Source organism: Ascaphus truei, chromosome 4, assembly GCF_040206685.1.
Source record: "Ascaphus truei isolate aAscTru1 chromosome 4, aAscTru1.hap1, whole genome shotgun sequence".
Classification (NCBI taxonomy): Eukaryota; Metazoa; Chordata; class Amphibia; order Anura; family Ascaphidae; genus Ascaphus; species Ascaphus truei.
The window spans coordinates 213,426,064-213,452,901 of NC_134486.1; the positions used below are offsets into that span (position 1 = coordinate 213,426,064).

The window sequence follows — 26,838 nt, forward strand, 5'->3', positions numbered from 1 at the left end:
ATATATTGTGACAGAAACCAGGGGATGGTAATAAATTCCGTATATAGGGCTCCCAGGATACTAGACAGTTTCTATCCTGTTTGGCCTGGGAGTGCAGCCTTATAATACATACACTCCATCCCACAGTTTGGCAAGCGCTGGAACTGAGGGATGAGAGATCCAGACCAGAGTTTGTCTGCTGCCTGATTTCTGTCTCCTGTCATGCTAATTAGGAATCAGGTATGAAAGACTGATTTCCTGTTTGCTCTGGTCTCCCCACAAGAGCCAGGAGGCTGGAAGGCTGCTGAACTACAGAGGGGAGAAGCCTCTTCCCCAAACAGGTTCAATCTTTCTGTTCATTTGTGTAAGACTGCAAAAGTACCATGTTTTGATGTTGGAAGTGGAAAAGCCACTTCCAACCCTGAGTCAGGGATATCTAAGTTAAGTTATCGCTCAGGTGAGCAGCTTTTGTTTTGATCTGTTTTCTGTTGTATGCACTGTGGCAGTCTCAGTGCCTGGGACTGAATAAACCAGGCATAGCCTGTTTAAAGGAACAGTACGTGACGCCTCATCATTTAACCTACCCTAAAAGACCGTGTTCTAAACAGTCCCAGACAAACGACGGAGCCCCGGAGTAAGCCGTTTGTCACATATGGTGGAGAATGCGGGCAGAGCACTAGGGGGTCTGCGGGTTGAAGAACTTTGAAAAAAAAAAAAAGTTTTTTTCATCCTCTGCAAACAAGATGGAAGACGTGGTGGGTGCGCTGGTACGCAATGTCGCTGCCCAGAAAGACGCGAATGAAACCCAGCAACAGCTGTTAATAGCCCAGCAAGAAACTAATGCAAACCAGCAGCAGACGAATGCAGCCCATCAACAGCTGCTAATAGCCCAGCAAGAGATTAATGCCAACCAGCAACAGGCGAATGCCAACCAGCAACAGGCGAATGCAAACCAGCAACAGACGAATGAAGCCCTGCAAAACGCGAATGCAAACCAGCAAGAGACAAACCGCTTGCTGAGAGAGGAGCAACAGCGGTTCGCTCAGGGCTTACAGCAGGAACTCGAGATCCTGAGGGGGACTATCAGTAACCTTCCACTGGCAGCAGCAGCCCCAGTTCCGAAAATGACCAGGGCAAGCCACTACCTTCAGAAGATGGGACCCTCGGATGATGTGGAAGCCTATCTTCTCACGTTTGAACGCACGGCACAGAGAGAGGGATGGCCAGAAGCTGAGTGGGCTGGTCTAATCGCACCCTTCCTAAGCGGCGAACCCCAGAAGGCTTACTTTGATCTAGAGCCAGCCGAAGCTAACGTCTATGCAAAATTGAAGTTCGAGATCCTCGCCCGCCTCGGCGTAACCACGGCTGTTCGCGCCCAAAGGTTTCACGCATGGTCCTTCACGATGGATAAAGCCACCCGAAGCCAGATGTATGACCTCATCCACCTCGCCCGGAAGTGGCTACAACCCGAGATCAACTCAGCCAGCCACATCGTGGAACGGTTGGTCATGGACCAGTTCTTGAGGAAACTTCCCTCTGCCTTACGCCGTTGGGTCAGTCGGAGTGACCCCCACAATGCGGATGAGCTTGTGGCCCTCGTAGAAAGGTACAATGCAGCAGAAGAGCACCCGCAACCCACAGTCGTGGAGCAACCCCACTACCCGAGGTTCCAGGACTCTTCCAGAGACGGTAAAAGGGTACCGGGGTTAAGGGGCGCTGAAGAGCGGCGACCACCTTCACGCAGCACCAGCAACAGTGGTTCGCACACTAAGGGCAATAGCCAACATGGGGAGCCGGGAAAAGGCTCTAAGTGGGACACAGACTATGTACCTAAATGTGTAAATTGTCATGAGAGGGGCCACACAGCAAAAATCTGCCCACTAAATTATGAGCCCATGCAATGCAACAGCGTGGAACCTTATTCGCTGTTGTCCCAATGTATGGGCCCTAGCCCAGAGGACCCCTTGAATAACCATCTGTGGGCATTTGTAAAGGTTAATGGTAAGAGGGTTCGGGCACTTCTTGACTCTGGGAGCATGGTCACACTAGTGTCCGAATACCTCTTGCCCATTAAGAAGAAACAGGGAAACAGTTCACAAAGAGTGGCAATTTGTTGTATACATGGGGATAATCATGAATATTCCACTGTTGATGTTTTTTTTGAAACAGAGTTTGGTTCTTTAGATTTCAAGGTGGGTATTGTACCCAAACTGGCACATGATGTGTTAATAGGGACCGACTTTCCCCATTTTCTAAAAATGTGGTCCCCCGCTCAGAATAGCGCCCAGAGTTCAATAGCGGACCATAACGAAGTATTAGAAGAAACAAATCCTTTCCCTTTTTCAGAAATGGAGGTTGACGAGGGCCCAAATAAGAAGGGGGAAAAGGAGGAGTGCTGTAAAATTCCCTTCCCCATCACTACTTTGGTAGGGAATACCCCAAATCAAGATGTTGAGCAGACACTTACCACCCCAGAACCGGATAAGACCCTCGCTGACCTAGAGGTCAGTCCTGGGAGTTTTAAGAAGGCCCAGTGGGAGGACCCCACATTAGCGGTAGCAAGGGGAAATATACGGGACCAGAATAGTACTCCTGGCCAACCAGATAGGTCACTTGCTTACCCCTACTTCGAGGTAGAGAACGACCTAGTATATCGGGTTGATAAAAGGAAATCAGTTACAACTAAACAATTGTTGGTACCACGGACATTCCGTAACGTAGTATTACACCTCGCACATAGTCATCCATTGGGGGGACACCTAGGGGTGGAAAAGACAAAAGAAAAGGTTCTCCGAAGCTTCTATTGGCCTGGGGTTCTGGCAGAAATTACGAATTATTGTTCCTCATGCCCAGAATGTCAGATCACCGCCCCGTTCAAGGCGTACCGCAGCCCATTGGTACCCCTTCCCATAATAGAGGTACCATTTGACCGGATTGCTATGGATCTAGTAGGACCCCTAATAAAGTCTGCTAGGGGACATCAGCATATATTGGTAATATTAGATTATGCCACCCGATATCCGGAGGCAGTTCCCCTACGTAGCACCTCAGCTAAAAACATAGCAAAAGAGTTAGTAGTTCTGTTTTCCCGGGTCGGGATTCCTAAAGAGATTCTATCTGACCAGGGAACACCATTTATGTCCCAAGTAACGAAAGAGCTATGTAAACTCCTAAAAATCAAGCATCTCAGAACCTCAGTCTATCATCCACAAACAGATGGTTTAGTGGAAAGGTTCAATAAAACCTTAAAGAGCATGTTACGGCGGGCGGTTGATAAAGATGGGAAAAACTGGGATTGTTTGTTACCGTACCTGTTATTTGCCATTAGGGAAGTTCCCCAATCATCCACAGGCTTCTCCCCGTTTGAACTATTGTATGGCCGACACCCAAGGGGCTTACTGGATATAGCCAAAGAGACTTGGGAACACGAGGTTACCCCTTACAGAAGTGTAATAGAGCATGTTGCCCAGATGCAGGACCGCATTGCTGCAGTCCTACCCATAGTGAGGGAACACATGGAGAAAGCTCAAGAAGCACAGAGGAATACATATAATAAGGGTGCTAGGGTCAGAATTTTTTCTCCAGGTGATAGGGTACTAGTTCTGGTTCCCACCGTGGAGAGTAAATTCCTTGCTAAATGGCATGGGCCATATGAGGTCTTGGAAAGAGTGGGAGAAGTAAATTATAAGGTAAGACAGCCAGGTAGGAGGAAACCTGAGCACATTTACCATATAAACCTACTCAAGCCCTGGAAAGATAGAGAAGTCTTGTTAACCCTAGTACCCCCAGGTCCGTCAGAGAATCAAGAAACTGACCCAGAGGTTAGCATAGCTGAAACACTGTCTGTTCATCAGAAACGAGAGGTTCAGAATTTAGTGAAAAGAAACAAAGAAATCTTCTCTATACGGCCAGGTAGAACTAGCGTAATTGAACATGACTTAGTCTCTGAACCGGGGGTCCGAGTTAACCTTAAACCGTACCGAATCCCAGAGGCCAAAAGAAAGGCTATAAGTTTAGAGGTTAAAAAAATGCTAAAACTAGGTGTAATTGAGGAATCCCAAAGTGGGTGGAACAGCCCTATAGTCTTAGTCCCAAAGCCAGATGGTACAACAAGGTTTTGTAATGACTACCGGAAACTAAACGCGGTGTCAAAATTTGATACTTATCCTATGCCCAGGGTAGATGAACTTGTAGAGAGACTGGGCAAAGCCCGATATCTCACAACCCTAGACCTAACAAAAGGGTACTGGCAGGTTCCCCTCACAGAAAGGGCAAAAGAAAAGACAGCCTTCTCAACCCCAGACGGCCTCTTTCAGTATAAGGTGTTGCCTTTTGGCTTACATGGAGCTCCCGCCACATTCCAAAGAATGATGGATAAAATTTTAAAACCACATGCTCGGTATGCTGCCGCCTACCTGGATGATGTGGTAATCCATAGTGAAGATTGGCAATCCCACCTTCCAAAGGTCCAAGCTGTGCTTGACGCAGTCCGGTCTGCTGGACTAACTGCTAACCCCGCTAAATGCACTATTGGTCTGGAGGAGGCCAAGTATCTGGGATATTCTATTGGCAGAGGTTTACTCAAACCCCAAACACTCAAAGTGGAGGCGATACAAAATTGGCCAAGGCCAGTTACAAAAAAACAAGTAAGGACCTTTTTGGGCTTAATTGGGTACTATAGAAGGTTTATTCCCAATTTTGCAACTAAGGCAACCCCACTAACTGACCTCACAAAAGCAAGAGGACCGCTAATGGTAAAGTGGTCCCCCGAAACCGAACAGGCCTTTAGAAGCCTGAAAGAAGCTCTCTGTGCCCAACCAGTGTTGGTCACACCTGACTTCTCCAAAGAGTTCGTAGTCCAAACCGACGCATCTGAGGTAGGGCTGGGGGCGGTACTCTCCCAGGAGTCTCAAGGTGAGGAGCACCCCATCCTTTATTTAAGTAGGAAACTAAATCCCCAGGAGAAAAATTACTCCATAGTAGAGAAAGAGTGTCTCGCAATAAAGTGGGCTGTAGAGACGCTCAAATACTACCTGTTGGGGAGAAAATTCCGGTTGGTCACAGATCATGCACCCCTTACCTGGATGTGTCAAAACAGGGAAAAGAATGCTAGAGTGACCAGGTGGTTCCTAAGCCTACAACCCTTTAAATTTTCTGTGGAACACAGGTCAGGGCACAAACATGGCAATGCTGACGGGTTGTCAAGGATGCACTCCCTAATATCCATGGTCGCTCATCCCTCGAGGTCTGAGCTGGGGGGGAGGATATGTGACAGAAACCAGGGGATGGTAATAAATTCCGTATATAGGGCTCCCAGGATACTAGACAGTTTCTATCCTGTTTGGCCTGGGAGTGCAGCCTTATAATACATACACTCCATCCCACAGTTTGGCAAGCGCTGGAACTGAGGGATGAGAGATCCAGACCAGAGTTTGTCTGCTGCCTGATTTCTGTCTCCTGTCATGCTAATTAGGAATCAGGTATGAAAGACTGATTTCCTGTTTGCTCTGGTCTCCCCACAAGAGCCAGGAGGCTGGAAGGCTGCTGAACTACAGAGGGGAGAAGCCTCTTCCCCAAACAGGTTCAATCTTTCTGTTCATTTGTGTAAGACTGCAAAAGTACCATGTTTTGATGTTGGAAGTGGAAAAGCCACTTCCAACCCTGAGTCAGGGATATCTAAGTTAAGTTATCGCTCAGGTGAGCAGCTTTTGTTTTGATCTGTTTTCTGTTGTATGCACTGTGGCAGTCTCAGTGCCTGGGACTGAATAAACCAGGCATAGCCTGTTTAAAGGAACAGTACGTGACGCCTCATCATTTAACCTACCCTAAAAGACCGTGTTCTAAACAGTCCCAGACAAACGACGGAGCCCCGGAGTAAGCCGTTTGTCACAATATATATATATATATATATATCTACACACACACACACACACACACACACACACACACACACACACACACACACACACACACACACACACACACACACACACACACGTGTGAAAAAGAAAGTATACCCTCTTTGACATATCAGGACATAATAACAATCATCTGTTCCTTAGCAGGTCTAAAAATGAGGTAAATACAACCTCAGATGAACAACAACACATGATATACAGTATTACAGTTTCATGATTTATGTAACAAAAATAAAGCCAACATGGAGAAGTCATGTGTGGAAAAACTAAGTATACCTTATGATTCAATAGCTTGTAGAACCACCTTTAGCAGCAATAACTTAATCAGTCTCTCACATCGTTGTGGAAGAATTTTGGCCCACTCTTCTTTACAATGTTGCTTCAGTTCATTGAGGTTTGTGGGCATTTGTTTATGCACAGCTCTCTTAAGGTCCAGCCACAGCATTTCAATCGGGTTGAGGTCTGGACTGGGCCATTGCAACACCTTGATTCTTTTCTTTTTCAGCTATTCTGTTGTAGATTTGCTAGTGGGCTTGGGATCATTGTCCTGTTGCATGACCCAATTTCGGCCAAGCTTTAGCTGTCAGACAGATGGCCTCACATTTGACTCTAAAATACTTTGGTATACAGAGGAGTTCATGGTCGATTCAATGACTGCAACGTTCCCAGGTCCTGTGGCTGAAAAACAAGCCCAAATCATCACCCCTCCACCACCGTGCTTGACAGTTGGTATGAGGTGTTTGTGCTGATATGCTGTGTTTGGTTTTCGCCAAACGTGGTGCTGTGCATCATGGCTAAACATCTCCACTTTGGTCTCGTCTGTCCAAAGGACATTGTTCCAGAAGTCTTGTGTTTTGTTCAGATGCAACTTTGCAAACCATGTTCTTTTTAGAGAGAAGAGGCTTTCTCCTGGCAACCCTTCCAAACAAACAATACTTGTTCAGTCTTTTTCTAATTGTACTGTCATGAACTTTAACATTTAACATGCTCACGGAGGCCTGTAGAGTCTGAGATGTAACTCTTGTTTTTTTTTGCAATTTCTCTGAGCATTGCACGGTCTGACCTTTGGGTGAATTTGCTGGACGTCCACTCCTGGGAAGATTGGCAACTGTCTTGAATGTTTTCCACTTTTGAATAATCTTTCTCACTGTAGAATGATGGACTTTAAATTGTTTGGAAATGGCCTTATAACCCTTCCCAGATTGATGGGCAGCAACAATTGCTTCTCTAAGATCATTGCCGATGTCTTTCCTCCTTGGCATTGTGTTAACACACACCTGAATGCTCCAGACCAGTAAACTGCTAAAACTTCGGTTTTTATAGAGGTGGTCACAGTTGCTGATGATCAATTAATCAAGGGCATTTGATTAGCAGCACCTGTCTGCTACTTAGCATCTTAATTCCTATGGAAGCAGTAAGAGTGTACTTAGTTTTTCACACATGGCTTCTCCGTTTTGGCTTTATTTTTGTTAATAAATCATGACACTATGTAATACAGTATGTCATGTGTTGTTGTTCATCTGAGGTTATATTTACCTAATTTTTAGACCTGCTAAGGAACAGATGATTGTCCTGATCCTTATTATGTCCTGATACAATATGTAAAACCATAGAATTCAAAGAGGGTGTACACACACAAACACACACACACACACACACACACACAATATATAGCAAATGGAAATATTACTGTATGCTCATTTGCATGTCATAGACAGGTTTGCAACCCGCCTTTCACCATTAGCACACAGCACTTCCACTGCAGCAAGGGATTCTGGGAAATGACATGCAAATGAGCACACAGTGCCACCTTTTGTCTCAAGCTCACATTACATGAACAACCTTTAAGCCAATGCATGCTGCTTTAAACACAGCTTTTAAACATAGCTTGGGGTGAGATGCAAAGCCAGTAAACCCACTCACAGACAGACTGTTTTGACCTTGTGGGTCTCTTCAGTGTGAGGTTGGTTGTACTGGCTCTGCTGGTTTGAGACTGAGAGTAGGTCTTCACCACACATTATTAGGGTTATGGTGAGTAAAAAGAGTGACAAAAACCCTCCACAGTAAAGCATATAGCAAATGGAAATATTACTGTATGCTCATTTGCATGTCTTACACAGGTCTGCAACCCCGCCTTTCACCATTATCACCCAGCACACAGCACTTCCACTGCAGCAGAGGTATTAAACAAATTATTTGCCTCTGTGTTTACCAGGGAAGAATCAATTTCAATTGTAGTGCCGCAGAAAGAATCCACAACATCCATATTAATGAACAATTGGTTAACTGAGGAAGAAATAAACAAAAAGAAGAAAACACAGCGCACGACTCATAGTGAAATCAATATATTAAATATTAACAAAAATAAAGATGGTATTATTGCACGTACAAAAAATCAACCAACTCAGGCAATACATGAATTTCGGCACATGTTACCAACACAAATCTGCATCTGAACGAACTGCAAAGATGTAGGGGATTCACTGATAACTCTGGTAATCATGTCCCTGAAGAAGCTGTTTTAACGAAACGCGTTGGACATTGATGATTGGGTCCTGTAAGGGGTTAAACTTACATCCCCATCGATTTATGAACTATCCTACATGCCATCTATTTGGCTAATTCTGGCACACACGAATTTCTGCTTCTCCATGCCGAATTGAACTATGGAGCTTCTGTATAGACCAGATGACGGTTGGAGTGACGTCACACCAGGAAGCAGAATCCGCGAGGAGTACAGAGCTGCGGCGCTTCCGAATTCGGTGCTAAAACGGAGGATCAGTGACTGAGTGAGTTGGAGGGTGCCTGGAGCGCCTACAGATTACCAGAGTTATCAGTGAATCCCCTACATCTTTGCAGTCGGGTCAGATGCAGATTCGTGTTGGAAACATGTGCCGAAATTCATGTATTGCCTGAGTTGGTTGATTTTTTGTTTATTAGTTCTATGGGGTGTTGAGCCATCCGACTTCATACAGCAGCAGACTCTCCTGTTTAAGGTTTTTTGTACTCACTATTTGTACAGACTTTCACTTATATTTGATTGCCACAAGCAATCTTTTCACTTTGTGGTGGGTCTACACATTGAATATATATATATATATATATATATATATATATATATATATATATATATATATATATATATACACACAGGTAAACCCCGTTATAACGCAACCCGTTATAACGCGAATCGGCTATAACGCGGTTTTCACGTGGCTCCCGGTTTTTGTTTGTTTTTTCAAAAAAAAAAAATTCAAAAAAATATATATTTTTTTGCACACTGCACACACTGCACATACTGCTCACTGCACACACTGTTCACTGCACACACTGCTCACTGTACACACTCACTGCACACACACTCACTGCACACACTCTCACTGCACACTCTCACTGCACATACACTGCTCACTGCACACACACTGCTCACTGCACACACACTGCTCACAGCACACTGCACACACTCCCAGCACTCACTGCACACACTCCCAGCACACACTCTACACTGCACACACTTTACACTGCACGCACACACTCTAGACTGCACGCACACACTCTAGACTGCACGCACACACTCCCACTGCATGCACACACTCCCACTGCACGCACACACTCCCACTGCACACACTCCCACTGCACACTGCACACACCACACACTCCTAGCACTCACTGCACACACTCACTGCACACTGCTCACTGCACACTCTCACAGCACACTCTCACAGCACACTCTCACAGCACACAGCTCTCACAGCACACAGCTCTCACAGCACACAGCTCTCACAGCACACAGCTCTCACAATACACTCACATGTCAGCAGCCCACCCCTCCCCTCACATGTCAGCAGCCCACCCCCCTCACATGTCAGCAGCCCACCCCCCCTCACATGTCAGCAGCCCACCCCCCCTCACATGTCAGCAGCCCACTCACCCTCACATGTCAGCAGCTCACCTCCCCTCACATCAGTAGCCAACCCCCCCTCACATGTCAGCAGCCCACCCCCCCTCACATGTCAGCAGCCCACCCTCCTCACCCCTCACATGTCAGCAGCCCACCCCCCCTCACATGTCAGCAGCCCACCCCCCCTCACATGTCAGCAGCCCACCCCCCCTCACATGTCAGCAGCCCACCCCCCCTCACATGTCAGCAGCCCACCCTCCCTCACATGTCAGCAGCCCAGCCCCCCTCACATGTCAGCAGCCCACCCCCCCTCACATGTCAGCAGCCCACCCCCCCTCACATGTCAGCAGCCCACTCCCCCTCACATGTCAGCAGCCCACCCCCCCTCACGTCAGTAGCCCACCCCCCTCACATGTCAGCAGCCCACCCCCCCCTCACATGTCAGCAGCCCACCCCCCCTCACGTCAGCAGCCCACCCTCCCTCACATGTCAGCAGCCCACCCCCCCTCACCCCTCACATGTCAGCAGCCCACCCCCCCTCACATGTCAGCAGCCCACCCCCCCTCACGTCAGCAGCCCACCCTCCCTCACATGTCAGCAGCCCACCCCCCCTCACATGTCAGCAGCCCACCCCCCCTCACATGTCAGCAGCCCACTCCCCTTCACATGTCAGCAGCCCACCCCATCTCACATGTCAGCAGCCCACCCCCCCTCACGTCAGCAGCCCACCCCCCTCACATGTCAGCAGCCCACGCCCCTCACATGTCAGCAGCCCACCCCCTCACATGTCAGCAGCCCACCCCCCACCAGCCCGTTTTTCACACACACACACCCCCACCAGCCCATTTTACACACACACACACACACACACACACACACACACACACACACACACACACACACGCCCATTTTACACACACACACACACACACACACACACACACACACACACACACACACACACACACACACACACACACACACACACCACCCCCCCTACCTACCTTAGATCAGCTCAGCACATACTCTCTCCCCGGTACTAAGCCTAAGCCCCGCCCCCTCATGCTCTGACCTCTCCGGAAGAAAAAAAAACACACGGCTGCCGGGGGCTGGAAGGAAGGGGGAGGGAGAGGGAGGGGGCTGGGACGGAGGGGGCTGGGAGGGAGGGAGGAGGGATGAATCGCCGCCGTTTTTTTAAACTTTTTTTTTAAAATTTATTTAATTAACTGGCGCCCGGCCAGAGTCATCGCGGGCCCCACAGAGGGCAGACGGCCGCATGTTGTGCAGGCCTCTTCCTTCCTTCCCTCCTCACTCCCTCCCTCCCGATCAGGCGCGCGGCAGCCATTTTTTTTAAAATTAGCGCGACCCCGTTACTAACGCGGTGGTCTTGGGGTGGACCCCGAGGACCGCGCTATAACGGGGTTTACCTGTATATATATATATATATATATATATATATATATACACACACAGTATTCGGAGTGTTTTAACAATTAGTAGCGCAGATTTTATCACTTTTTCTTAACGGAGGAAGAAGTTAATAAGCGGCTTGAAAAAATTAAAGTAAATAAGGCACCTGGCTCCGATGGTATACATACAAGAGTTCTCAAGGAATTAAGTTCAGTAATAGCAAAACCATTACATTTAATATTCAAGGACTCCATTTCTACAGGCGCAGTACCACAAGATTGGAGTAAAGCAGATGTGGTGCCTATATTTAAAAAGGGAGCTAGATCACAACCGCGGAATTACAGACGTGTAGGCCTGACTTCAATAGTGGGGAAACAACTTGAAGGTTTAATATGGGATAATATTCAGGAATACCTAATGGAAAACAAAATCACTAGTAATAGTCAGCATGGATTAATGAAGGCTAGATCATGCCAAACTAACCTTATTTGTTTATTTGATGAGGTAAGTACGAATTTAGACCAGGGTAATGCAGTTGATGTGGTCTACTTAGATTTTGCAAAGGCTTTTGATACGGTTCCACACGAGGTTGGTGTACAAAATAAAGCAAATTGAACTCAGTAATAATGTATGCACCTGGATTGAAAACTGGTTGAAGGACAGACAACAGAGGGTTGTCATAAATGGAACTTTTTCAGGTTGGGATAAAGTCAAGAGTGGAGTACCTCAGAGATTGGTACTGGGACCCCTGCTTTTTAAATTGTTTATTAATGACCTTGAGGTTGGCATCGAGAGCAAAGTCTCCATCTTTCCTGATGATTGTGTAAGGTAGTAAAATCAGACAAGGATTGCTGATGATTGTGTAAGGTAGTAAAATCAGACAAGGATGTAATTTCTCTCCAGAAGGACTTGGAGAGACTGGAAACGTAGGCAGGTAAATGGCAAATGAGGTTTAATACAGATAAATGTAAGGTTATGCATTTGGGATGCATGAATAAACTGGTGACTTACAGTACAAATTAAATGAGGATAAATTGGGGGAATCCTTGAAGTGAAGGATTTAGGAGTGCTTGTAGACAGCAGACTTAGACAACAGTGCCCATTGTCATGCAGTAGCTGCAAAGGCAAACAAGATCTTATCTTGCATTAAACGGGCAATGGATGGAAGGGAAGTAAACATAATTATGCCCCTGTACAAAGCATTAGTAATACTACACCTTGAATATGGAGTACAATTTTGGGCACCACTCCTTAGAAAATACATTATGGAACTAGAGAGAGTGCAGAGAAGAGCCACCAGATTAATAAAGGGGATGGACAATCTAACTTATGAGGAGAGGCTAGCTAAATTAGATATAACTATAACTATATACAAATATATTCAGGGGCAGTACAAGGAGCATTCAAATGAACTATTCATCCCAAGGGCAATACAAAGGACTCAGGGGCATCCCTTTAGGTTGGAGGAAAGGAGATTTCACCAGCAACAAATGAAAGGGTTCTTTACAGTAAGGGCAGTTAAAATGTGGAATTCATTACCAATGGAGACTGTGATGCCAGATACAATATATTTGTTCAAAAAAAGGTTGGACATCTTTTTAGAAAGGTATACAGGGATATAACAAATAAGTATACATGGGAAGAATGTTGATCGAAGGATTAATCCGACTGCCAATTCTTGGAGTCAGGAAGGAATGTATTTTTCCCCTTATGAGATATCATTGGATGATATAACACTGGTTTTTTTTTTTTTGCCTTCCTCTGGATCAATAAGTAAGTATAGATATAGGATAAAGTATCTGTTGTCTAAATTTAGCATAGGTTGAACCTGATGGATGTACGTCTTTATTCAACCTCATCTAATATGTAATTATGTAACTAAGAATTGGGGTACCTGATCCGGATCTTCATGGTGGATGGCATCGGATGCAGTTTCTGGCCTTTGCGGTACGTGAGCTTCCTGATTCCCCGGGAGTCGAAGGGCCAATGCTTCTAAAGGTAAGTTAAATATTGAATGTATGTAAATGTATTTTTTTTTACAGGTTTTTCGATTGGATATCATTTTTTTTTATTTTTTCATTGCACATTGACTGATAGGCCAATAATTTGTTTTTAATTTCTTGCTTTGTATTGAGTGTGATTTTTTCGATGTGTGTTTATTATGTGGATGTCTTAGATTGTAAGCTCTTCGGGGCAGGGATTTCCTTTCCCATTGTCTGATTTTTGCTGCACTTATTGTTTTATTATAATTCCCTGTACTGTATTCTGTGTGAAGCGCTGAGTACACTTTTGGCGCTATATAAATAAAGACATACAATACAATGTTATTGTTTGTTATTTTGCTGCCTTATTTTTAATTTTTTTTGCGATTCATTTTCTTTTTTAATTAATGTTGTTTTGTGTTGGATAATGCTTTTAATGGTTGTGTTGCCAAGTTGTTTTATTAATTAATTGCTTTGTTGGTTAGTGGTTTAATTAATTCCTTGTTGTTTAGTCGAGTTGTTTTATTATATAAATGGAGAGAGGGACCACAATCAGGAGTAGTTAGAGTACAATAACAAATGTATAGGTTTCTATTATAAACACACTTACATATGGATAATGAATCTTCCGTGGGGATAAGGAGGACCTCTCGGTGATAACTCAAATTTAGGAAAGAGAAGGGAACATAGTATAACACTGTTATATTTAACAAACGATATTAAAAAGAGATTGGTAACTCACAAACGGCCAACAGATAATGGCATAGAGAGGAGGTGTCTCCAGATTCCACAGACTGTCTTCCAAAATCTTTGACTGTCGATGTGGATTCTGCTCCAGTTGGTTTCGTGTTGTTGCCGGAGGTTTGGTAAACAGCAGTGGTGGGTCTTCCGATGCTCGTGCACAGACCGGATTTCCTCCCGTTTGTTACTCTCCTTGCCTCAGCTCCCGCCTTCTGCGCATGCGCATGCGCTCCGGTCGCAGTGCTGACCAAATTTGGCTGAAGTAGTTAGTTTGGTGAAACCGTCTGGCTAGCAGCTCCCATAGCAGAGTTCTCTGGCAGACCAGAGAACTCTGCTATGGGAGCTGCTAGCCAGACGGTTTCACCAAACTAACTACTTCAACCAAATTTGGTCAGCACTGCGAGCGGAGCGCTTGTGCATGCGCGGAAGGCGGGAGCTGAGGCAAGGAGAGTAACAAACGGGAGGAAATCCGGTCTGTGCACGAGCACCGGAAGACCCACCACTGCGGTTTACCAAACCTCCGGCAACAACACCAAACCAACTGGAGCAGAATCCACATCGACAGTCAAAGATTTTGGAAGACGGTCTGTGGAATCTGGAGACACCTCCTCTCTATGCCATTATCTGTTGGCCGTTTGTGAGTTACCAATCTCTTTTTAATATCGTTTGTTAAATATAACAGTGTTATACTATGTTCCCTTCTCTTTCCTAAATTTGATGTATCACCAAGCGGTCCTCCTTATCCCCACGGAAGATTATTCCTAAGTAAGTGTGTTTATAATAGAAACCTATACATTTGTTATTGTACTCTAACTACTCCTGATTGTGGTCCCTCTCTCCATTTATATTACATGTGTCCCAGAGTCACAAGTGGAATCACGCGCCGGAGGATCCCCCCGTTTTTTGAGATTGATCAACGAAGAAAAGTGAACATTTGTTTTTACCACTTCGCTTTGAACTGGCTTCGGCTGGACTCAGTCTATGGGAGTTTCCTTCCCCAACATCCAGGTCTCGGTGTAAGATTTGGACCCATCGTGATGCATTGGAGTAAAATATAACTATACTACTTGCTGAATATTAATATGAATATTTCAGCAAACAAAATGGAGCAGCGGCGGGCAAGACGGACATACCCGCGCAAAATGCGGGCTCCGATTCGGATGCGGAGAGTGTGGAGCAGGGAGCGGGGGACCAGGAACTGGTCAGAAGAAAAGATATGAAGGATTTCTGTGCTGAGATGAGGAATTTCTTCAAGAAAGAGTTATGGGACCTTCAGAAGGGATTTGGATGGGCTGGGGGAGAGGACGGGACCCTGGAAGTAAAGATGGACGACTCAGCAAGAGCACTGCAGCAGACTAATAAAAAAGTGGCACGATTGGAGGAACGGGTCCAAGAGCTCACGGACAAACAGGAGGACTCAGAGAACCGGGACCGGCGAAATAATGTGCTCAACAGGGGGGCCCCCGAGTCTGTAACTGACTAGGAGGACTTCACCATGAAGTGGCTCGAACATGTGTTGCTGAACAGGTCTGAGCAGGACTTGCATCTAGATAGATGCCACAGAGCCCTGCGGTCTTAACTGCAGCCAGGAGACCCCCCTAGGGACCTCATTGCCCGCTTCCACTTCTATAAAACTAAGGACATCATCTGTCAAATGGCCAGAGAAGCAAATTCCCTGGAATATGAGGGCATATAGACCCCCTCTAGCCCTCCCCACCTTACCTCGGAAGACGATTTGACACCGGAGACATCCTGGAACAGAGTGGGCGGCCAGGCATCTGCAAGCCAGCATAAGTAGTCTCCGGCCGTCAATCAACATCAATTAAGAAATTAATGGAGAAGCTCCCCCATTTTCCTCATACAACAGCGTTGGCCAATATCTGTTCCCTGAGCGTGCTGCTCCCTCTGGTGGCGCTGGGTGGTTCTGCATCCCTGAGAGAGAGACGGCGGCCATTTTCCGGCGACAAGCAAGGCGGGAAACATGCAATCGGCGCGAAGAACAAGGACGTGATGTCACAGGAAGATTGATGGCCGCGGGGGGACCACAGGGCCGCCGGAGCATTTCTCATTGGAGTGGGGATGTGCGGAGGGTTGCTCACCGCAGCAACATCAGCTTTCTTCCGGACAGTGTCAATGGGGAAAATTATTGTAAAGTAAAGCACAGCCCCTAACTGAGGGTGGGAGACTAAGGCAGAAATGTCTCTTACCGGAGTGTGATCAAGGAGTCATGTCAGATAGCATTGAGATAGCAGCTGCGGGTATGCTGCCTAAGTTAGAGTGTAGGAGATACCACAGCCCCCAAGGGGAGGCAGGAGGGGGAGGGGGTGGCTCCGGTGAAGGCAGAGGCATGATTCCTGAGCTCAATCCAGTCGGGAGGGAGAGGGTTTCTGGTTCAGGGTAAGCCCTGGGAGAGGAGGAAGAGACACCCTGGACCCGGTCAGCGGAGGGGGGAAATAATTAAATAAACATACTTGAGAATAAAAATAAATACATATCTGCTGATAAACTGGTAGGGGAACAGGTCGATACCAATGACAGATAAGGGGTAGATTACAACAATGCCAGGCCGTAAAGATGGGGGAGCTATGGTTACTTATAAGCACTGTTAGGTTCGGTTCAACTATAGGAGTTACTAAGTATAGGTTAACTGATCACAACCATTGTACTGTTCAAATGTTTGTTTGTGTTAATTTTGTTAATAATGACTAACTATGTATATATGAAATATTATTGTTCAAATATTTGTGGGACGGCGGGACACCCGGAACCATGGTAAAAGACGGGGGGTTCGCCCCAAAGGATCAGACAAAGCGCGTATGGGATAGATCAACAAGATCAGGTATTCCAAAGAAGAAGAGAGGGGGCGGTGACCACAGGTGAGGTTTTGATTGAGGGGAAAAATACACTACTCCCACATAGTCAAGTATCACAGGAGATAGATAATCCCTGGGATCCATGACAGGTCAGGAGCACGGTGATAGATCCCCAGCGGATCACAGGGGCTCAGGAAAGAGTAAGAAGAGGGAGAAGAATAACAGACTGGTTGGTTCATGGGGGACGGGTGGCCCTATTAGAGATAGGTTAAGTTATAGAAGTCTCAGATGCATGGCTTGGGCAACAGGCCACAGTTAATATAAGAATTACGTTTTGATAGCAAGCAGAGAAAATCCGGTGGGGGCTTACCCCGGCAGCTCTCCTGCGCCTCAACAGGTGTCCCACGATGACTTACTGTGGGCGCTACAAAGACCCAGGGGGGTCAGTCCTACGGGATAGTGGTCGTCCTGCAGAGGATGACCATCGCTCAGTACCACCCCTAGGGCAAAAGAATCGGATCTGGCTTAGGTCAGACCCGACTCTTCCTATGTTATGGATTTCTGCTTTCTATTTTTGCTTCCTTCCCCCCCCCCCCCTTTCCTTCCCTCCGGTTTCCCTGGGCGTGCGGTTCCTCTCGTAGTGAGCTCCGTTGGACCCCTGCTAAGGAGTACCAGCAGGCTGGGCGTTCCTAGTATATACATATATAAAGGAGATAAGACCGCTCATCCCTATTATGTACATAATATAGTGGAAATGAATTTAAACAGGTGCTCAGAGGGAAAAAGAACTATATTAACAGTGTTGATCCCAGAAGGATCAAAAAAGGTTCCCTCTATTAGTAGCACTCTATGTTGGAGTTCAATAGGCGGACTAATTACTCTGATTAGGTCTATTGACCTATAGGGACCGGGAAGATCAGGAAAAAATAATAAAGTTTTATTCAAATATTGGTTAAAAAACCCATATATAACATTCATACATTAAAATAACACCATGATGAAGTGGATAAACATGAAGTCTATAAAGGTAAGTATTCTTTTCCATTCATTAGGTTCACTGCTGTCTAAGCGTCTATTTTAAATTGATCCAAATATCATACAGGTCAGCAGTATAGTAATAACTATGACGTAATAAGGCTGTATACAGTGAAGATTTATCTCAGAAAAGGACCAATCTAATCCATCAATACAGATTCCTTCATATAGGATGTCAAAATTCTTAGGTACGGTCCTCCCTATATCGCATGTATAAGTATACTGGTATATAGCAGTAATATCTCAGTATAGTACCACATATATGTACCAGATATATGTACTAGATATCTGCTCTTGATGCATAAAGTACTCCTGTATTGTAACCATAAATATGTCTGTATGTTCCGTGATACAATAAATCCTTTGGTGGAAAAATAGTTCTCATAATACCATCTCATAAGTTGGGACAACCACCGTTAGTAAATGCATATGTATACATGCTACAGGGTGGATTCCCTCTCACATAAGGAAATCAGAGCACAACCGTCACAAAACAATGATAGATAGGACCACAGCGGGTCAACGAGCCCCCCGTGTTACCGTTGACGCGCTGTGGTGCTATATCGTATTATTTCTCTCGTTTTACTTTACGTATGGTATAATTTTGTTAATTACAATTACCAAACACATTTATTTTCAGAAATACATGCAGTATTTATTAATTATGTCCAGTGTTGTGTGTGATAATTTTACAAAAAGAGGATGGCTACAGTTCATTAGAAAACGATAAATATTTTAAAAGGAACCATTTTAAAAAATGAATTAAACAGGTACCAATATTTACGCTAGGTAAAAATCTTTTCCGTTGTACCTGCAACTTTAGCTCAGTCAATCACACCTCACTTTAGTATTTGGGTAATATAGCCATGTTTTTTTTATAGAAAGCCTGCAAGGGTTTTATTTTTGTAAATTAAACATGTAGTTGTATTTTGACAGCTCTCCTTCCAGCAGTAAAACAAAATGTGTGCATCAGAAATGGCAAATATTCAAATTTCAGTTATGTTTAACCAAAATAGCACTGAACTGCTTCACAACTGATGCTATACTGCCTACAGCTTTACGGAAGGAAAGACAGATGGGGCAAATTTAGCAGGGAAACAGCTGTGACTTGAAGAAGGGACATGCTTAAGTTTTGCTATCAGGCTTCATTATGTAACAAGGTACCAGTAAAATATGTATCTGTAAGGCAGCCAAGAAGTAGTGTGTTTTTCATTTGATTTGCTATAATTACCTTTCTTTACCAGTTGAAGAGATGCGATGTAGCATTAAGTAGATTATATAGTTAAATGGCTGCAACAGTTTCTTAAAAAAAAAATATTTCTACTTTTACCAGCAGCTAAATATGTTAGTATTTACTTGCGACAGTCATTTATAAAATACATTAAGGTGATGCATTTACAAAACTGGCACATTTACATGAATTTATATGACATATCTAAATCGGTTTTGGATACTGACATAAATGTATGTTTATGTAAAATGTATGTCATTTCATCACTGTAAGTCCCTTTAACTGCCTGAAAAAAATGTACAACATTGCTACAAAAAAATAATGCAGTGCACAAATATTGCAAGTTACATTACCATGAAGTCATCATCTTTTCTCCTCACACATGAACAAACTGCCTCATCTCATTTTAGAATTACATTTAGCTTTAACAGAAGAACAGATAGCTTTCAGTAGCAAGATTAATGTCTCTAAAGTAGGGAGAAAATGTACATTCGTCCTATAATATTTTACCTTATAAAAGACAAATCAAAAATGGTACTGTATAGTATGTAGTAGGAAATAAAATAGTAATAAAACCATATTTCCTCAATTCTAAGACACACTCTTAATTTAATAAAAACTAAAAAACAACACCAATACATTAAATGTGCAGAATTTTTTTATTTATTTTTTACTTGGAGACAATACTGTAGAATACATTTATCCACATTACATTACACTATACAATGCTACAACTTTATGCTCAGCACTGAATTTACTTTATTTACATCTCTGCTGTGGCTGCTCCAGCTGATCCCCTCTGCACCTCCTGCAGTTCACCAAGAGTCGTGGGAGGGAGGGTGTCTGTGATCACAACCGTGATCAGAGAAGGGTGCCGAGCTCTGCTGCTGGTTGCTGAAAGCATCCCCACTTGCAGACTTTTTTTTTTTTTAAACATCGATCCCAGTTTCAGACATGTGAAAATGGGAAAAAGATGCGTCTTAGAATCGAGGAAATACGGTCATAACAATAGCTAATAAACAGGAGTTAACATAAGACACCAGGGGTTCTAATAATAATAATAATGGGGAAAAAAATAACAAAGAACTTTACACAGGCAGCATATATATTTTTCATAGATTTTCAATATGATTGATAGCAAAACACTTAAGAAAAGGAGGAAAAGGGATATTTGTGAAATTTTAGTTTTACTAAAATAGGTGGTATTTTTTTTATACCAAATGGAAACACCATGTACAGTTACTGGAAGAAAGATATAGTAAGTAAGCTTTAACATACATATTTATTTTAATTCTCCTTTCTTAGAAACTTTGACTAAAGTGTAAAGTTGTCCTTCTATTTCTGGTACAAGAATTTTATTGAGCAGTTAAAGCAGCAAAACATGTGAAATTGTACATGTGTTCTTTTTTTAAATAAATCAGTTCTGTAGAATTAAATAGGGACTGTTTTTTAATTTAAATTTTTAATTCAACTCTTCATGCCATTTTTTATGAGTTTTAAAGCATCCTTTGATTTCTACAGCAGGTTTTAGCCCACCTCCCAAGCAGTGCAAGATCGTTGCAACACTTTCCTGTTTGTGATAATGTGGTGGCAATGTCCCCAGCAGTTTTAGCTATAAACTGAAGAAGCGGAGTGTATCAGCGAAACATGTCCAGTTACTAGGTTCCTGGTCTGCAGGGAAAACGGAGAAGATGTGTCTGTGACGGTAGGGGGTAGCGGCCCTCATTATAAAGGTGAAGCCCGGCTGGCTACCCCAGCTCTTGGGACTAGTTATGCGCCTTGATGTTTTTTCCTGTATTTCTGTTCCAATTTTTCGGTCCCCTGTAGGAATGTAAGCTAGGAATGCCAGGTGTAGGTAGGGTCCCTGTTAGGAAATTCTAACAGCAGAACAGGGTTTTTGGGAGCCGGAGATTAAGGGGGGATATTGAGGTGCAACTAGTGTTAAAAACTGATACCCGGAAATAGTGTATGATTTGCGGGTACCTGTCTGTAGAGGAAGATGGGGTGGGTTATGGAAGTACAACTCAACCCCCTTATGCTTGGGGTCCAAAGAATCACATCGCGCTATAAGCGGATTGCGTTAGAAATAATGTACAATTGTGTGCATTGTACAATAAAGTATTTAAGATACCTAATTGTGTTCTAAAGTATTAATAAATACGAAAATTGGGAGCCACGCTTGCATCGCGTTATAAGCGGATTCGCTTTGTAACGGATCGCGTTATAATGGGGTTGAGCTGTACAATGTAATGTATGGTAAAAACCTGACCTGTTTTGGGGCTTCACCTGTTCCTATTGTCCCAGAGACATGAAACTTCGGAAGTGTAAGTTTCAGGTGGGATATTTGGGTCAAAATGTATTTATCTTGTTTGCAGGTGAGTTTGGGGGACAAAGTTACTGGTAGTCCCTGTAGAGGGAGAAAGGGGGTGGCCCGGGATTAAAGGGGTTACACCCCATTTGGCCATCCCCTGACCTCCCCCGGGAGTCAAAGGGTTAACTGGGCTAAGACCCAGAACGGTGATTTAACCCCTGTAATGACATGTACATGTGTATTCCCCTGTTTTTTCCTGTTTTATTGTAACATCTGGTCTGCAGCACACACACTGGGATCCATCCGGGAGCACAAGGGTTAATAGTGGTATAGTGATTATAGCCCTTTGTGTAATTTTCCCGCCTTTTCAGGTTCCCATAGGCCGCCATTAGGGCTCAATGCTTCTTAATGGTGAATCTTGCTGGGGAGTCCGGTTCCTGAGAAGACCAGCAGATGGCGTCCGAGAGGGAGAGCGGCGGTTTCCCATTGAAAGTCAATGGGCTCATTGACTTCAATGGAGAAACCCTCGAGAGAGCTTTCCAGGAACAAGTTGGCTGCCGTCCAAACCGCTTAACCGCAAAGCGGATACAATTTCAATAGAAGAGCTTTGATCACTTACAAGTCAAGTTCAACGACAAGTGGCGTGGGAACAAACAGTTCTAGGGCCCCTAGGAATAAAATTCTTTCTGTCCCTAGTTCCTAGACTTCCCCCCACTCGACCACAACCGGGTCCCCGTATCCTGGACCCCCGATAAGGGTCGAACCGAGGAGAGCGGGCCGCGCTATAGGTTCCAATGGCGGCGGCAGAAACAGCTCAGGAAAACGGCTAAGTGTCAAATGCAGAAATTTGGTATTCCATAGCTCCAGTTCCGGAGGGTCCAGAGAGTCAGGGTTTGGGGTGTCTGTAGCCACTGCTCCGGCATCACTGCAGAACCATCCTTGACCCTCTGGGACCAACCCGACGGAGTATGGACCCCCTTGAAAGTTCGGGATTTTTCCCATAGACTTCAATGGCGGCCAAACCCCATTGACCGGCTACGGCGGAAAACCCCCATTGACTTCAACGGCGGCATCGCCCCGTTGAAAGTCTATGGCGGGGATTCCCATAGCCGCCAATGGCGGCGGTTTGCCATTGAGAGTCTATGGCGGCGGAACCCGTTATTTTCAATGGGGATTTAGTGAAAAAACGTGATTTCTTTTAGCAGAGACTTTTGTATTAAAATGTAAAACGGTTTTAAGTGTATTTGTGCATCTCCGGTTTCCCAGGTCGTAGCAGATCGCAAATTGGACCATAGGGTGTCCCAGTTCCGGCATTGAGAACTGGGAAGTTTAGACCAAAGGAACCGGATATTTTAATATGTTCATGTTTTATCCAACATACTGTATTCCAAGATGTGGGTAAAACTCAGAGGAAATTCCTTTGCATACCAGAGTCGCATATGGCCAGGAAGGCGACCCCATGTCTAGGACCTGAGTATGTTTCAAAGGATTTTGTCACCTCCACTGTTTGCATGAGGGTGGAGACTCCTCAAACCAGAGTAGTCTTCAAGTGTTCCATTTCACACCCCACAACAAAGGATTTCCTGCCCTGTACTCCATTTGGTAGACTAGCTGGCATTCCTGATATAGAGGAGGGGTTATAGAAATGGGACCCCAGAGCTCTACTGCGCATATCCCAACTGGCCAGGGGGCATGGGTCAAAAAGTGTTCCCACGTTAACCACTGGCTGGAGTTAATTGAAAACCAATCCACGGTACTCAAGGTTAAGGATAGGGCACAAAAGGTTTATAAACTGATGTTCACCCTGTATCCTGGGTCTTCAATTTATCATCTGATGGCTACCTGATTGCGAGAGAATTGCTATGCTATATACTTCTCATTCCCCAATCCCAAAGTAAGTGTACTTCTTGTCTGTTACTGTATTATTCGTGTGTTCATCTATCCAAAGGAATACATATACTTTATTATATCTAAGACTCGTTTCAGTTCAGACCCAGTGATAAATATATGTTATATATATTTATGTGACCTTATACAGCCTGCCATAATCTCACCGTGACAGTCCCCTAATTCTCCCTGGCGTGCAGGCATGATTTGTGAGTATGCAAGGTGAATGACACCGGGGCTATACAGTGTCCCCCAGAATCCTGTTTTTTTAGAGCCAAGTATCCCAGACCCATTTCCCACACAGGTATAAGGTTCCCCAAGTGATATAAGTTTATTGAACAACGTTTTAATGTTTTATACTGTAGGTATTAATGTTTTATACAGTATGTATTAAATTCTAGGCAGTCAGCCCAGGCATCTACATAGGTGCCGGGATGTCTGTATAGAGTCTGTGGATCAAAGGGGAGATGAGAAGGAGCGAGGTGTCGGGCCATTTGGTTGAGCAGGGAAGGGCAGAGAAACAGGTCCAGAAGCAAGGCTGCGGGAGAGACTCTTTGTTCTCTGAGACACTGTGGAGCTTGCCCAGCGGGTGGCAATGGGTTGGCTGGAGGAAGATGCTGCTTGTGGGCGTCTTTCCCATTGTCCAATTCATATTTTCCGCTCACCCGTTTTTTTAAGTCGGCTTGGCACGCTCCCTCCTCTAACATCAGCAGCCAGATGAGCCCAGTTCAGATATGCTGGTGGGAAAAAATCCCACGCTCTGATTGGTGGGCAGTCCCTGTTCCATGTTAGATATAGGACACCGAGGTCTTTGTAAGGGACTGCCCGGTCAGAGAGCTCTCTCTCTCTCTCTCTCTCTCTCTCTCTCTCAGTCTTTCAGACTTACAGGCAATCTTGAGACTTGGTCCAGTGAAGCGCCGGCAGGCTTTTCCAAGGTGCTTTGCTCGCAATAGCAAAGCACCAGGCATTGAGCTGCTGGAGAAGCCTAGCCTAGCTGAGTACAAGTTCTGAGGAACAATGTTATCCCACAGTCATCACCCCTTAGAGTGATTAATTACTTACGGGTATATCAGCTACATTTCACCTATCAGCCTGTCTACTCCACGTAGTTTTAGTGAATAAGGGTTATTAGGTTACCCATCCCCTATACTGTCTTTAGCTATTTTGCTTGGCTATAATCCCCCTATAGTTACAGGGTAGTTTAAGAGAAGTTAGTTTCACCACAACTCTCTTTTAATATTAGGTACCTACTACATCTGTTATCTCAGGGTGCTTTAGCAGACCAGTATAACCCACAGACACCACCCCAAATAGTTTAATTGTACTCTAGGGTGGACTAACTTCGATCACCTTATTGATTGTGCATCCCACTTGGCCCTAGACATCAGGGATTACTAGGACATTAGCATTCCTCATTGTCTTTAGTCTGTGGTTATTATTCTATTATCCTACAGAGACAGGTTATCTGTGGCTCGGTTGTCCTTTTCTAGGTCTGGCCATTTGAGCCTTTATTGCATGTAGTATTATCATTGCATTAACTTGACCTAGCAGACATAAGGACTTTTATTTTCTTATCCACCATAATTTGGTGTATCTTTGTATCACCAGGTGGATTTATACGTTACTGTGTTTAGTGTCCCCATTTATCTTATCGGTCCAAGGGCCTATTAAATTTGCTTCATGTGTTAGGGCAGCGGTGCACAAACTGGGGGACGTGCCCCCAAGGGAGGGTGAGAGAATTTGTAGGGGGGAGGCTGGGGCGTGGCGGTTACAGAGGCCCCGCACTCTTCCCCGCGGCATTTAAATTAAATGCCGGGGGAGGCGTGAGGCTTCTGTAACTCACTTACCTGCTCTCTGCCGGCCCTTCTTCGATGCGTCGCCATGGCAACAAGCCTCAAATTCCGCAGCGGGTCACGTGATGTGAAATCACATGACCCACGACATCATTTGACGCCAAGTCCTTTTAGAGGGGGGGGGGGGGCGCGAACGCTGCAGCTCCCGGGTAGGGGGGCGCAGCTCAAGAAGTTTGCACACCCCTGTGTTAGAGACTCATTCATTTATTAATTTGAATCTTGCTTCTGTCTTTTTACAGCTCATTGTGATATAGATTTGATTACTTTTGTGATAGACGAGTGCATGCAATAGGGGTCTTTCCACTGAGCAGATCTTTCCCCCTCGGATTTATATGAAAAAAAACTACAGTAGCAATGTCTAGGAATAGTACCGCTACTGACACAACATGCTCACTATTAATATTTCAGCTCAAACAACTATTTTGAAATAACAGCTAACCATTGATTGCTGTAAATGAAATTCAATTCTATATGTCAACTCATTTATAGCACTGATTTTTAACCTGCTATACCTCCTTAGCTCTTTTCTAACATGAATATAAGGTTTAGGAAATAAAATGCTCCTAACAGATGTTTCCTGCCACAGGCTTGGCCTCCTGGATATACAGTATAAGAGCTGCCTGTGCCACTGCCTAGGGGTAGTTGCCCAAGACTATTCCCAGGTATTGCAGCTACAAACACGTCCCAGCAGCATGGCATGTGGTTCTGATTTGACACATCTAGTTGTCGCAAATTCAATATCTTAAACCAAATGCATCGCTGTCTTATTTGTAAAACCAGACAGCAGCAGATCGTTGCAGTCTTGCTACACAGATGGTAGCAATATTTTTTATACTGTAGTTAACTTGCAGCCACTGATGCCTAAGGAAAAAAGGCACATCTGCCCCAAACTGTAAAATACTCCAGGCTCTTCTTTTTTTTTAATTCAACAACCAGAAACACATTTAAAAGGTGTAAAGAAATATAAACTCAAGACATCTTCTATACATAAAGTTTTATCAGCCGAATAAGTGGTTTCAGGATTATGGAAAGGTTACTAATATTTTAATGAAAGTAAAAATATATGCAAAGAATATATGGTATATGGGTGACATGTTTCATTGAGTCAATTACAATAATGAACAATTTAGAAATGTGCAAACCACTTAAAATACATTGATATAAAGCAAATCAACAGAATATGGTCCCTTAACAGTAATTTCTATATTCTGCATAAATTGTTTTTTTGGGAATAAATTGTCATGGTCAAACACATCCAGAAGTTGACACTCCTGTGTGACAGCTCTATATCCATTTGTAGAATGGTGTATAAAGACAGGGAAGACCGCGTGTGGTGCTCTAAAGGATTTTTAATACTGACCAGTTATTCAGCCGTTTTAAACTGGCAATATGCCAAATAAGAAATCTTCCCAGAGGAGAGATCTAAGGAACATAATATGCTTAAATCAAACAGATAATCCCTTTTTTTAACCGTTTGTCATAATGGTGAGGTGTGCAAGAAGAATATGCCAAGTTATGAAATTCACCATGAAAAGGTGTAACACAACTCCTCATGTCCTTAGTTTGTTTTATGCTTTTCAGCACAAACTACATATGACACAGCTTCATGTAATAGAAGGACTAGGCTCCAATTAACCAGTAGGAATTAACATATCACGTGATGCATTGGGAGTTTGGGATGGGTTTACACTAGTTCAGCTATTTTAACAGAAAAAAACCATATGGTACTTAACATTACATTTTCCTATACATTTCTTCTAAGACCTAAGTTATGCAA

The 26,838-nt window shown here is 44.3% G+C and overlaps 1 protein-coding gene across 3 annotated transcripts in view; it reads right to left on the minus strand.

Annotated features, from left to right (window-relative positions):
- SDCCAG8 (SHH signaling and ciliogenesis regulator SDCCAG8) overlaps window positions 1-26,838 on the minus strand; it is a 321,942-nt gene that overhangs the window by 60,366 nt on the left and 234,738 nt on the right. The window contains exon 17 of one of the 3 annotated variants that reach the window (XM_075596834.1): window positions 19,708-19,927. The exons of the other annotated variants lie outside the window; for them this stretch is intronic. Coding sequence (XP_075452949.1) covers window positions 19,774-19,927 — 154 coding nt within the window. The 3' untranslated portion in view covers window positions 19,708-19,773. Of the gene's footprint in view, window positions 1-19,707; window positions 19,928-26,838 lie in introns of those variants that run through there. 3 annotated transcript variants of the gene reach the window in all.